Source organism: Elgaria multicarinata, chromosome 1 (assembly GCF_023053635.1).
Source record: "Elgaria multicarinata webbii isolate HBS135686 ecotype San Diego chromosome 1, rElgMul1.1.pri, whole genome shotgun sequence".
Lineage (NCBI taxonomy): Eukaryota > Metazoa > Chordata > Lepidosauria > Squamata > Anguidae > Elgaria > Elgaria multicarinata.
The window spans coordinates 23,319,648-23,334,834 of NC_086171.1; the positions used below are offsets into that span (position 1 = coordinate 23,319,648).

Sequence of the window (15,187 nt, forward strand, 5' to 3'; positions counted from 1 at the left end):
TTTAATTTAAAGATAATATTTATTGCAAAGTCCGTGATCTCCAAGATACAAAACTAAAATACGCGTTTCCACCGTAGCAGGAAGTGACAACGAAGGCAAAGAACTGTACAGAGGAAAAAGAGAAAAACAGTTGTTAGGACACAGTTGAAGTCATTAAGCAGAGATTTATTTGTATTCAACTTTATTTCATGGGATACAACAAGAATACTTTAAAAGCTTCGCTCTTTCACTGTCATGCAGGGCACTGCTTGCAAAACAAGTTCTATTCAATTTGTTATGTGAACAATCCTTACTGGCTTCAGCACACACATAAAAAAGCAAGTGTCACCTTCGAAACAGCACAGTCTCATTGATGTCGTTGACAATAAACCATTGTTAGGTTGATGGATTTTTGTTAATTAATTTCTAAATATGTATTTAAATAACACTTCCTCTTGGATTCAGTGGTGTGCAAGTTTGAGTCCATGATGTCTGATTTTGCAAGCATTAATCACACTGAGAAATTTTACTCAACAGTTTCATGAACTAAGCTAATTTTAGCAGGAATTATGTTTACAGAGCCACAGCATTCTTAAATCTTCCCAGCCATTGCTGTTGTTGTCCAATGAACACATTCTCCTTCCATTCTCTGAATTCTGGCAATGCACACACTACTTTATTTAGGCAGGAAAAAATATAAATATTATAGAAGGGAATAAACTCTTACATTAGCTGTGTGCACTTATGCAGACACGTGTGTTTACATAAAGTTCAATGCCATTCAATAATGGGCCTATTTAGATATAAAAATCTCAACTGAAGAAACCCCTCTGTTTCATATTCTGATTTATAAACAGAGACTGAACTACAATTTCTCCATTTGGATGCAACAGGAAAGTGTGGTTTAATAAACCCTGAAAGTTTTGAATTTCAGTGTACAAGAGAAAGGAAGAGGGAGCATGTAGGCACAAGGCTGGGTTTTGGTCTAATAAACCATGATTTATTTAATTCAATTTCTAAACTGCCCAATAGCCAAACCTCTCTGGGTGATTTAAAAAGATTAAAAGCCCTAAAAATAAGATATCATAACATTTCGTAATTGTGTTTTTAACCTGTTGGGTGTTTTATTGTGGTTTTAATTTTTGTGAACCGCCCAGAGAGCTTTGGCTATTGGGAGGTATAAAAATCTAATAAATAAATAAATAAATAAATAAATAAATAAATAAATAAATAAATAAATAAATAAGACCAATGTACAAAAATATAACAATTTAACAAACAACAAATCCTACAACCCAATAAAAACCTTATCATGTGCTGTCAGATGTGTGGGTATAGAGGAAAGTCTCAACCTGGCCCACAAAAGATGACAATGTTGGCGCCATGGAGGCCTCACTGGAGAGGGCGTTCCTTATTTGAGGGGTGGGGGCACCATCAAGAAGGTCCTCTCCCTTCTTGCCATCCTCTGAACCATCCTCAGAGGAGGGCCTCAGATAACAACTGTAGTATACTGGTAGGTTTATTAGATAAATTGTTACATATGAACCAGGCCTTTGAAGTTTTCGTATTTCAGTAGGTTGGAGAAAACCAACATTATCAGCAAGAAAGAAACACACTGAAAACAGAAAGTTTGTGAAAGAATAGCTCCCTTCTTAAGTGGACAATATTTATTGTGATCTTCATTGCCATATATGCAAGTGGCTATAAATTCTGAGATTTTACCAGGCACTTCTCACTCATTTGGAGCTGTAAGGACTAGAAATATGATTTCTTTAAAAAATGAAAAAATGAAAATAGACCATTTCAGGATGCTGAATTCCACACCTAATACCTAAATTCTGCATTCATTCTGTGCCTGATTGGTGGCACAGAATATGCCCACTCCTGGCAGTAGCAGTCCTTGAAGTTTCCAAGGAAGAAATAATTCAAGATCTTAGGTGAGGAAGAAGCTTCTTCTGACTGGAATGGAGGTACCAAATAAAAGGAGTAAGAAAACACAATTCGCCAATGAGATAAGTGCTGTAATTATGCAGAAGCAAGATCCATCAAGAGCAATGGAGACTTGTGCATGAGACACTATGTTGATAGCATGTGAACTAGTCATATGAATTGACCATTCAAACAATCCCTTTCCCAACCTCCCTTCTTGCATAAACATATGAGGATGAGAGTAGAATCACATCTGCTAGCCTCGTCTCCCTCACATACAGCCAAAAAGGTCTGAAAAGGGATTCCTACATGCAGCTGTGTGCGTAGCACCTATTTCATCAGGACATGTTTGATCAGGGTTCTTCATTGCATGGAGCACTTACACACATAGGTGCCCATCCCCCTTTGTGGACCTTCAGGTTTTTACACAGAGATTTGAACCAAAGGAGCAACACTGGAGGTGGGACCAGCAGACACAGTCTTCTTTCGCCCTCGTGATTTTACAAGTTCCTCTATGCATAGAGGAACTTCTGAAATAGGCTACAGTTAAGTCTAAAAGATGAACAAATTCATTACTTTTAAAAATTCATAGACCATTTATGTCAGGGTTTGTTGAGCTTCTTTCAGGCTGAGGGCTGGATTCCATTTTGGAGAAGCTTTCAGGAAGGGGTGCATCCCAGTGGTGAATGGAGCCACAGGCAAAAGGCGGTGGGACCACAATATAAAAATTACCAGCATATTTATGCTAAAATCTCTTAATACTACAAACAAAGCCTTAGGAGAAGCATTTCAACCTTTTAAAATGGGAGGAAAAACTGTGCAAAAGCAGGGAAACCAGCAAATTATTGGCAGCCAGGAGAAAGGGTAGGGCTTGGGGAAGCAGATGTGGCTATTTGGGGAACCCCAGAGGACCAGACTGGATTTGGTCTGCGGCCCTGGGGTTCAAAACCCTTGATTTATGTATTATATCATCCAAGTCACTTACACAAAGCTGCAGTGGACACTCTTCCAAATAGAAAAGGGGGATAAAAAATTACTTAAATAAATAAATTCACATGCTGCACCAGCATCTTTATATAGTTTTAACAATGCTTAGTTGGACTTACCCTTATTTCAACTTGCCCCTTCTAAACTCTCACCCTTGATGTAATTCCATTGGAACATGTAAACAGCCCAATACACTGAATACTATTCATGATTCTAAACCTAAAAACTAACTTACTGAAGAAGCTGCCCAGCTGTTGTAGTTGTGGCTGTCCAGTTCTTTGGTGACTGCAGTTGCATCTACAATGGCAGCAATAAAGTACAAAAGAAAGGCACTGCCATTAAAACACAGACCCTGTAAGAGAGAGCAAAGAAGAACAAGACAGTTTTTCCATATACATTAATTATTTCATGTACAATTCTTATCTGAAAATCCTGTGAATGATACAGGGTTTCAGTAATGATAACTTATTTCTGTGGCCACAATCCTGAAACTGCAGCAGTTGCTAGATGTCTCTGCTGAAAACTCAGTCTGTTCCCCCCGCCTCCTGCATCCAACTGAAGGTTCTCTGGTTTCCACACCAATGTTCTTTGTCCTGGGATTTGCTCCAGGAATGGCTGGTGCAACCGGGCTGCACTCAGCACTAACTTTCCCTAATATTTGTTGAGCAGCGACTTAGTCTTCCATTTCCTTGTGTGTCCACCATTATAAGCTGAATATCTTTGCTTCCGCCAAACATCCTTCCGCTGGCAGGTTCTACAGTAGCTACTCTCTACTTAAATTGAAAAGTAGTGAAGCGCCCACCCTAAGTAAGTACTGCTCAGGAACATCCCAGACTAGGAAACCCTCTTCCACTGTAGGAAAATGGAATGTTGGACTTACCATGAAGGTTCCTTTTCTACAATGGATGGAGGTTATCCTACCCACTCAGGTAGGAATTTGTCTTGTTGCTGGGAGGGAATAATTCTTTCAATTCACTGACCACTTTTATTCAGGTGATTTGGGGCCTTGCTAGACCTACCTTTAAATCCTGGCATGTGGAGGGGCCAGCCTGTGCTAGAAGTAGCGCGGGCTGTCACTCCTGAACACACGTGACATGCGACGGGGTAAAGGAAAGCCCCGTCACGTCGGCCATTTTTTTCCAGCTTAAAGGGGCCATGTGTGCAGGAGCACACCAACGATAAGGTAGGTGTTTTTTTTAAAAAAAGTGTTCCCCACTCCCCCTGCCCCCGATTCCCCCATGATGTCCAATGCCCCCCGCCCGCCCTGACCAGCGCCCCCCACCCATAATCTCCAATCCTCCCCCCCATCGCCCCATACTGTACAGTTTTTAGAAATCATTTGGAGAAGTAAATATCTGAATAGAGATGTGAAGGCCTGGAAAAAAACTGGAAAAATTCAGGAAAAAACTTGGTTTTTTCAGTTTTTTCCCGAAAAATTGGACAATTGAAAAAAATGGGGGGGGGAATGGATTACGGGATGTTTTATTTTAGCATGATGAATAAAATGTTTAAGACAAGGTGTTCAGATATTTACTTCTCCAAATGATTTCTAAAAACTGTACAGTATCAGATTATTACAATGTCTGTGCACCAAGGACAAACAAGTCCTAGGTTGCAAACTGAGACTACAACTCTCAAATGCAAGAGGAAGATGCATTTCTGCCTCTACGGGGCAGTACTGCCACTGAAGCAGAGACTGAAACTGATAGTGATAACTATAACTCAGAAAATGAGTCTGATTAAATTTCATGCATATTAATTAAATATTGGTTCCCCCCCTTCCATTTTTCTCAGTTCTTTTTATGGGAATGGTGGCTTTATGACTTGACACTGGAGGATTAGCGGAGACATAAATATTTTTCTTTGTTACTAATGTTGGTGGTTTCTTCAGTTGTTTTTTAAAATGGTTTTTTGCCTGCTCTACATAAACTGGCAGAACCAAAGAGGTTCCTTACAGTTCAGGTGTTCCTAACAGTTCAGGAGCTTGTAGCGCCATTTGTTACCTAAAAAAAGTAAATTAAATTTATAATAATTGTTTGAATACACTACTTTTAATATACCAAATGTAATAATTTTATGCCAAACCAACTTGGACATAATTACATTTTATGTTCCTAAAGTAACAAAGTGACTTTCAATCTGCAAAAAGTGTTAGAAAAGGAAAGGAAAGGAACCTCTAGTGCAAGCACTTGAGTCATTACTGACCCCTAGAGGGACACCTGCTTTCGCTGACATTTTATTGGCAGAGTTTGTAGCAGGGTGGTTTGCCATTGCCTTCCCCAGTCGCAGTTACCTTTCCCCCAGCTAGCTGGGTACTCATTTTACCGACCTTGGAAGGATGGGAGGCTGAGCCGACCTGAGCCGGCTGCCTGAGAACCAGCTTCCGCTGGGAGCGAACTCAAGCCATGGGGAGAGTTTTGGCTGCAGTAACTTACCATAGTGCATTATTTCAATTTTTCTGAACATTTTCGTTTTTTCTGAACATTTTCGAAAACAGGAAAAATGTTTTTTTCCCCCCATGGCTTCAAAATTTCTGGAAATTCTACATCTCTATACGTCTTAAACATTTTATTCATCACGCTAAAATAAAACATCCCGTAATCCGTCCCCCCGCCATTTTTTCAAATTTTTCAGAAACCCCCCCCCCCCCCAAAAAGGGTTCAGGGGGAAAATGGTTTTTCCCTAATTTTTCCGGTTTTTTTCTGGTCCTTCACATCTCTAACCCGGGCTAAACCCTTGTCTAGCAACGGCCCTAGAGGTTGGATCCATGGGGAGTATCTCTCTTTTCCTCCTCTATCTTTTGTTCTGGCTGTGTGTTTTTCCTGTGGAACTGTTTGATGAGAATATGTCTGCATTTTGAGCTATTTTGTTTGTGAAACCAGAGGCCCCTCTCATACACAAGGAAAGTGACTTCAATTTTACGCAAATTTGGCCCTACCTTCTAGAGCGAGTGGGAGGAGCATCCCAGACTAAGATACCTTCCATTCACTGTAGAAAAGAAACCTTCACTGGAAGTCCAATGTTCTATTTTGGCCAAGTGTATAACAGTCTTACAGCAACAAGTCTTCTGGTCCTAGCCATAAATAGGTATATATGGGAGATTTTGTAGTAAGCAAATTTGAGCAGCTATTGTAGTGATGGCAGATATTTCTACTCTTTTTTACTTTTGGACTTTCTTAGGAAAACTGGTGAAGTGATGGAAGAATCCTCTTGGCCATGTGTTTTCCATCACAATGCTCCTCTATTGAAATGAATGAGGAAGATCTCTCAAGGAGGGGGAACCTAGTGGACCCATTGGAGGTGCCTCTATGCACAAGGAACTGGCATTATCAGGACAAACTTAACACAAAACTTGCAACATGGATGAAAGCTGGCATACTCACAACAGTGGTCCATGGCACTTGGGGAATCCTAGTATACGTCATTGTCATGTAGATGATTAAAAAGAAGAGTGTAAGCACCCAGTAAAACACTGCCACAAACATTACCCAGCCAAAGACAGGATACAGGAAATATTCTGTTCCAGCAATCAGTGTCCATACTAGCAACCCCAACACCTGCAAATACACAAAAAAGAATGTATATCCAGCAGATATACAGACAAAAAAAAGAAAGAAAAGAAAAGAAAGATGACCCTATTTCTAGCATCCACATTTTCAGGTTAAATTTTAATCTCCCTGCCCCCCACCCCAAAAAGGCAATCCCATTCAACTGATCTGCACTATACAGATCTGTGACAGCTGGGAGAATGCGATGGTGATGGGGTGGCAGCAACGAACTGTCTTGTTGGTGGCATATGGAGGTACAGAATCTGCTGCCTGAACCACCTGGTTCAGCAGCTATGCCATCAAGTCTTGTGAAATTGGGTTCCCAGAATACAAGACCCACTGTAAGCATTCATTTGCTGACACAGAAGACATAGAATTAGAAAGATCTACCATTTATACTACCAGAAACAACGTACCTTCTGTTTGACATGTAATAGGAGGATACAACTTTTTCTATCATAGTTAGTGGGAATTAAGTTTGATTTCAGTTCGGTCAGGGTTTTACCATATCTAGAAGGTGTATCATAAAATATATTTCTATAGGAAAAAGATTTGTATAAATCTCACCCCATTTAAGACATGGTTCTGATACAATTTTATATGTAGACATTTTAAAGGCAAAACAACAACTATTCTTAGGCAAGTGGCAAAGAAGTTTGTAATTCAACAGTTAAATAGATAATATCATCCAAAATAATGAAAGCAAGGCAAAACATAGAATATCAGGTGAACAGACAGCTCTGTAGGAAGACAGGGTAGCAAAATGTTAGAAAACCTTTAAAGCGAGTATAATTTTGCCAGGTCAGGAGAGAGACCATATTCAAATAAATGATGATTCTTCTGATAAAGTTGCTCCCCCTAGTAGTATGAGAAAAGCTCCTACTCTATCCCTGGGTACAATCCTGAGGGAAATGTAAGTTTGAAACTGCACTAATCTCTTTCTGACCTATTTGATTTTATCAGTTCCAAAATTCTAAATTAACTAGGCCTTACGCACACAAAGTTACATGTGCTGCTTCACCTTATAGAAAGATGAAAAAGAATCCAGCCATTTTAGTAAGAGTACATTATCTGAGTACTACTGAATGTTCATGCCAATGTACAAAACATCCTTCCAGGTTTAAATATCCAAATCCAATACTAATTTATACTGAAAAAGAATGCATAAGAATATTCCAAATCCTATACACACTTATATATTCTCTTAGTTCTAAGCAACACTTTTGCAACCTTTCTCAACTTTTCCAGATGGTGTTGGATGACAACTTTTTATTTTCCCAGTATTTTAGCATTTGACCATCTTAGTTTTTTAGCTCTGCTGTTTTAAATCTGTATTTTAAATCTCTGTATTGCTATGTTTTATTTTGGTTGTACTTTTATATTGTGGTTTTAAGCTTCCATATTTTATATTTTACGCTGCACCTTGTGGTTTTTATTTTTCTGAACCACCCAGAAAGCTTCAGCTATTGGGTGGTATAGAAAATAAATAAATAAACTCCTATAATCCTCAGGCAGCATGGCCAATAGTGGGAGGAATGAAGGGAATTATGGCTAGGGTGACCATATGAAAAGGAGGACAGTGCTCCTGTATCTTTAACAGTTGTATAGAAAAGGGAATTTCAGCAGATGCCATTTGTACGCATGCAGCACCTGGTGAAATTCCCTCTTCATCCCAACAGTTAAAGCTGTACTAGCTACAGTATACTAAAGTTAAAGCTGCAGGAGTCCTGTCCTCTTTTGTATCTGGTCAATAGGGCAGGGTTCCTGGAGCTTTAACAGTTGTAATGAAGAGGGAACTTCAGGAAGTGCTGCATGCATACAAATGAACCTGCTGAAATTCCCTTTTCTATGCAACTGTTAAAGACATGGGAGCCCTGTGCTCCTTTTCATATGGTCACCCTAAGTTACGGAGAGAGAGAGCAGGGCCATTCCACTAGCCCTGCTGAAAGGCATCTCTTATGAAGGCTCCTCCTCCCTCAACTGTCACCACCAGCAGCCATTTCAGCAGGCTGCAGTGAGGGAGAGGAGAGGGAGAGCAGGGCCATTCCACCAGCCCTGCTAAAAGACTTAATTCCCCCCTCTTCCTTCCTCTTTTTTCTTTTGCACTGTATCTTTTTTAAATTGTAAGTCTGCAGGCAGGGGCTGTCTCCCTTAATTAATTATATGTAAGCTGCTCTGGGAGCATTTTTTGGCTGAGGGGCAGCAAAGTCATTATTCAAATAAATTAATTAATAGTCCAACAATATCTGCAGATGCAACGTTGGGGAAAGCTGGTTTAGTTTTGAGGAATAACTGCTGATTTTCAGGCAAACTCAATCTGGCAAGCTCATCCAAATTCACTTTAATTTTCCGTTTGTTCCTTGATGTTATATTCACAATCATTATTCATAAATGAGTATTTCATGTAATTGCAAGCACTATTTGATAACAGGTTGCTATGTGGTTAAATTCAGTAACAGTCAACATGAATATTCATTGTTATATTTTCATGCAAGTCATCAATTACTGACTATCATTACTGATTTAGAAAATACAAATGAGCCTCTTCTACCACTGGGGGTCACCATGGTTCCACAGAAATATTTCTCACATGATATTATAGCAATTTCTAAAACACCCTTTGATGAGGCTTGGTTGATGTTTTAACCTTGATCAAACTATAGTTCTGAAACACAAGTAGTAACAATTTAGTTACTTAATACTTCATGTAACTCACGTTGATCTCATGTCCAGTAATTGCCTCTGATAGTTTTCTAATTACTCTATAACAATGACTAGTTAATGATAGTTCTAATATTCACAAGCACATTCGAGTGCAATAGCTTCTAATACAAAGTCAGTTGTAGGCTCAGTCAGTTCAGGCATTATCATTGACCAAGTTTGCTCATAACAAATCATGTTTAATTAGTCACAGTTTGTTGAATTATAGGTTATTATGTGCGAACCTGGAACTATGGGTTAACTCTGGGTTGTTAACTACAACCAACCAACAAAGAGAACCCTTAGTTTGTGTTTGGTTTACAAACTCTGGGTTGTTTAAACCATGGTTTGTTCCATGTGAACCCAGAACTGTGAGTTGTTCTTGGGTTGTTTTGCCAGGCTACAGAGGCAATTGGAAAGACTGGTTTAAAAAAAGCATCTTTACCCGCCAGTATTACAGTGCTGCAAAGGCAGTTGAGATACAGGGAGGCAGCAGGTGGAGGGGTAGGAGCTAAACAACCCAGAGACTGAGAAAACAAACCATGGTTTGTTTGATCGTTTGCCAGACAAACCTTGGGAAGGGCAACAAGCCATGATTTAAATAAACCATGGGTTAGCGTTACTCGTGAACCAGGCCAATGCATATTTATCTTTTCTGAGATGCTAGCTGTTTTTGTTGGTCCAGTTACAGCTTTACCCATTGCTTAGCAGTACAGGTTCACACAATATATATATATACACACACGCACACACACACACACACACACACACATACACAGATGCATATATATATATATATATATATATATATATATATATATATATATAGACAATTGGCTACCATGTGATCAGCCTTCTGTACTACTTTCAATTCTTTGTGTGTGCATGTGTGTTTTAACTAATCATTAAAAAAATGAGAAAGTATATGCATTGTTCAATAGTTGTCAGGCCTAAGATTCTAGTTGCATTGCTTAGTCCTCATAAATGACCAAAAAAATCTCTAGGAAAGATGCTCATCGTATACTCTCCTAGGTACTGTATGAGCTTTGAGGCACAGTTTATTTATTTTGGTCACAGCTTTGAGATATAATGGATTAAGGGAGGTTTGACATTTTCAGCTGGTTCAGGAGAACGGAACACTGTATTTTATTGAGCCTGACAAACTCCAAAATAATATTACACATTTCATGATTAGAATTTAAAAGGTCAGGCCAGCTCTTGGCTGATAACTTATGCTCAATCTATATCTGTGTATAGGTATGAAATGCATCAAATAGATTTCCACAGTGTTTAAATGTCTCTTGCAAATTGATTCAACATTCACAGGCCCAGCCAGCTAAGAAAATATATGAGGCCCTAACACCACAGATGTCTACAGCCCCCCCACCACTAGAACAATCCATTCATTATTAGCTAGCTTTCTCATGCAGTTTGGTATGTTGAAAAGTTGACTAAGTACCACAATTATGTAAGCCCAAGTCATAATATTGAACATGCACCTACATTACTTTGCATTTGGCATTTGCTGAAGGCTTTTTTTCCTACAGGCATTTCTTGATTGATTATTAAATCCCATTTTATTGATGTATTTGTATTCACAGTAAATTATTTTTATATTTGGTGTTTTAACTTTTTGTGTACCACTCTGGTGTTGTTTGATGTAGAGTGGTTTATAAATCCTGTAATAAATCCTAAATGGCTTAGGGCCAGGTTATTTGAAGGATTGCCTCCTACCATATGTACATAAGATTATCTTCAGCGGTCCTTCTCTGTGAACCCCTACCAAAGGAAGTGAAGCAGGTGGCTACCAGGAAGAGGGCCTTTTCTGCTGTCATATCACGACTGTGGAATGAGCTCCCTATAGAGGTTTGCTTGTTGCCTACATTGAACTCCTTTGGGCACCAGGTGAAGACCTTTTCATTTCCTCAGTATTTTAGCATTTTAGCATCCTAGTCTTTTAGCTTTGTTGTTTTAAATCTGTATTTAAAATCTGCATTGCTGCTAGTTTTTATTCTGGTTGTACTTTTATACTGTGGTTTTAAGCTTCCATATTTTATATTTTATGCTGTACCTTATGGTTTTTATTTTTGTGAACCCCCCAGACAGCTTCAGCTATTGGGCTGTATGGAAATAAAATAAATAAATAAATGAAAAGATTGTCCCTTATGTTACAAGCACTTTGCTCCTTTTGTGACTGTTTGAAGAATCTTCACAGTTTCTTGTAGTTTTGTCAGCTGACTTGCTAGCAAGGGAGAAATGAGATTGCACGCACTGAGCCTCCTGTCTAGAAATCAGGAAGAGGCATCTGTAAAGCCACAATGGTGATGCTTTAATAACTGGCGTAGAAGAGATCATTTTGGCAGGTGCAGCTTATTTCCCCTCTGTAGCAGTGTGGCATGACAAACTGCAGCTGCATATGCTCCTGCCTTTTACACAATTATTAAAAATATTTCATTTCATCAATCTGCATTTTAAAACCAACTCCTAGACTTCACGGAAACTAAAAATATAAAGGGCATGGTCCAAAGTTAAAGTGCTTTGCATCCACTGCTTTCAATAGGAGAGTTAAAGCATATGGTTAACTTTCTACCATTAAACTCAATAGTCCTAAAAGTGCTTAATTTTGGCTATATTGTGTACATAGTTACTGCTTAATGCTTAGAAACTAGAAAAGGCTTCAGATGGGCTTTCAGTGGTCACCAAAAGCAGTAATTTAGAACAGTTACAATCCTTTCCCACGACCTCAAGTCTACACTCCTCCTCCTCATTCACATTGCACCATGTTCTTTGAATCTCCATCCTCCTTCTCCAGACTATAAAAACAAGCAACAACAGTTGTTGTTAGTTTTTTTTTTAAAAAAAAACACAATCTGGAAATAGGTAAAAAAAAAATTAAATCTGAATATTGTGCAGCAAATATAAAGAATGGCGGGGGTACACAAATGGGCTTAATATATTCCATTGGCAGAATTTGTAATTTGAGTTTAAAACAAAAACACAATACAGGTATTGCCAAATCCCATAGCATAAATACACTAGGGATTAAAAAGATCTGCAATTAGTTTGATCTCACAAAGCGCATAATAATGTAATAAATACTGAAGGCTTGTGGAACTAGTGGTCATACAGAAAGTTGTGAAAAAGAACTACCATGGCACAGGTCCTCAGCCAAGGAGTGGAACATAAAGCATAGCACATTAGACACACTCCTTTTAATGCCAAGTTATTTACTAAAATTATTATTATTATTATTATTATTATTATTATTATTTATATAGCACCATCAATGTACATGGTACTGTACACAGTAAAACAATAAAATAGCAACACCCTGCCACATAGGTTTACATTCTAATAAAATAATAATAAAACAATAAGAAAGGGAAGGGAATGCACCAAACAGGCACAGGGGACAATAAAACTAACAGTGTAAAAGTAAGATCAAGGGAAGGTCTAAAAGCTTTAGAAAAAAGAAAAGTTTTCAACTAAACTTTAAAAACTGTAATCAAACTCGTGGTCCGCAAATGCTCTGGAAGAGAATTCCAGGAATAAAGGGCAGTGAGAGAAAATGGATGAAGCCGAGCAAGAGAAGTAGAGAGCACTGGGTGGGTAAGAAACATAGCATTCGATGAGTGAAGAGCATGAGAGGGGCAATAATGTGAAATGAGAGAAGATAGGAAGGAGCTAGACTGTGACAAGCTTTGAAAGTCAACAGGAGAAGCTTATATTGGATTCTGAGGTGAACTGGAAGCCAATGAAGGGATTTCAGGAGTGGAGTAACATGATTAAAGCAATGTGCCAAGAAGATGATCTTAGCAGCTTAGTGGTGAATAGAAATCAACAAACTGACACAAGAAGAAGAAAGGCCAGTCAGGAGAAGGTTACAATAGTCCAGCCGAGAAATAACCAAAGTGTGAACAAGAATCTTAGCAGAAGACTCAGAAAAAAATGATTGGATCCTGGCTATATTATATAAGAAAAAAATGACAGGACTTAGCTACTGCCTCAATATGAGGAGTAAAGGAGAGTGAGGAGTCAAATATAAAACCAAGACTACGAGCTTCCTCAACTGGATTAAGTGTAACATTATTAACAGTAATAGAGAATGAAAGGTTGGGAGAAGGTTTAGGAGGAAAAACAACAATTCTGTCTTTGCCATATTAAGTTTCAAATGACGACGAAGCATCCAAGCAGAGATATCTGAAAGACATGCTGAGATACGATCCTGAACATTAGGAGAAAGATCCGGAGATGAAAGATATAATTGTGTATCATCAGCATACAGATGATACTGTAGGCCATGAGATTGAATAAGATTACCCAAGGACAACATAGATAAAGAAAACAATAATGTGCCAAGCACCGAGCCCTGTGGAACCCCAACTAAAAGGGAAAAGGAAGAGGATGAGCAGCCATTAGCCAACACATTGAATGAATGACCCACTAGATAAGAAGCAAACCAGTTATAGACAGAGTTGCAAAATCCAAGGTCACCAAGGGAATCTAACAGAAGATCATGATCGACCATGTCAAAGGCTGCAGTAAGATCCAGGAGAACAAGAACAGAATAAAGCCTCACTACATATACCTCAAAAGAAGAAAATAGAAAGAGGCTGGAACAGGCACAAGCTAGTTAATAAAAGTCCCACACCATTGCCACAACCCTCCGAGTGACTAGTCTGAGAAAAAGAGTCCTCCAAGAGACAGGGCAGCTGAAATGGTGATACCATGGGCGGGAAGCCAGGTTTCAGTAAGAGTGAGGAGGTGCAGAGACCTAGAGATAAAAAAAGTCGTGAATGACAACAGTCTTAGAAACAATAGACTGGCAGTTCCATAAGGAACAAGAGAAAGGGAGCTGAGAAGAGGGGAGACACCGAATAGGAACTAAATAAGAAGAAACGAAAGGAGAATGAGCCATAAGATACTGATAGGAAGAGATAAGAACAGAGAGCAGAAAATGAGGAGAAAGAAATAGTATGAAGCCAGAAAAATAATACAGGCAGAGAACAACTGCATTAACCAAGGCTGTCCCAGCCACCACCGGCAGCAACTGATCGCAAAACAAAAGCAAGAAACCAGACACAGAAGGAATAGTGTAATACTTATACTTCACTCAGGATAAACCAACTTAACAGAATCTTCAGAAGGTGGTGTGAAAGGGTTGTGCAAGTGGAAGTTATTCAAAGATGAGAAATTAAAATGCAACTTTGTAAGTATAGCTATGCATAGTTAGGCAGTTAGGGGGAAAGTTCCTTTTTATTTTCTACTATTGTCTCATTTAGACACAAGCTTTGCAACTGGAGATCAGATTCTATGGCATGCTTTTAGAGTACACTATAAGACTACATCTCATTTTTGACATGGAGCGCAGGGTGATATTTTACAAACACTTTGAAAGGGACCAGAAGGTTCAAACATATAAGACTGACTCTGGCCCGCTTACATTGGCTACCCATACATTTCTGAGCCCAATTCAAGGTGCTGGTTTTAACCTATAAAGCCTTACACAGCTTGGGACCACAATACCTGACGGAATGTCTCTTCTGACATGAACCTACCCATACACTATGCTCAACATCTAAGGTCCTCCTCCATGTGCCTACTCCAAGGGAAGCTCAGAGGATGGCAACAAGGGATAGGGCCTTTTCTGTAGTGGCTCCCCTATTATGGAACGATCTTCCCAATGAGGCCTGCCTGGCGCCAACATTGTTATCTTTTCAGTGCCAGGTTAAGACTTTCCTGTCCTCCCAGGCATTTTAACAGCATATGTTGAGTTTTAATTGACTCCAAAACGAGCTTTGGCCTGGCTGAGTGTTTAAAAATTGTTTTATATGTTAGCTCTTTTTATGCTTTTGTTTTTAAATTTCGTATATTGATTTTTAATGTTCAGTCTTTTTAATTTAATCTTGTTAATCTTTGTAAACCACCTAGAGAGCTTTGACTATGGGGCAGTATATAAATGTAAATAACAACAACAACAACAACAATAATATATGAGACAACTAGAACAGTAGGCAGATTGATGGCAAAAGGCTCCCCTTTCA

At 38.9% G+C, this 15,187-nt stretch overlaps 1 protein-coding gene across 1 annotated transcript in view; it reads right to left on the reverse strand.

Moving 5' to 3' along the window:
* Positions 1-15,187, reverse strand: part of CMTM8 (CKLF like MARVEL transmembrane domain containing 8) — a 34,545-nt gene continuing 19,358 nt past the window's right edge. The window contains exons 2-4 of the mRNA XM_063147603.1: positions 6,279-6,452; positions 3,131-3,247; positions 1-103 (exon numbers count right to left, since the gene is read on the reverse strand). Coding sequence (XP_063003673.1) covers positions 20-103; positions 3,131-3,247; positions 6,279-6,452 — 375 coding nt within the window. The 3' untranslated portion in view covers positions 1-19. The remainder of the gene's footprint in view (positions 104-3,130; positions 3,248-6,278; positions 6,453-15,187) is intronic.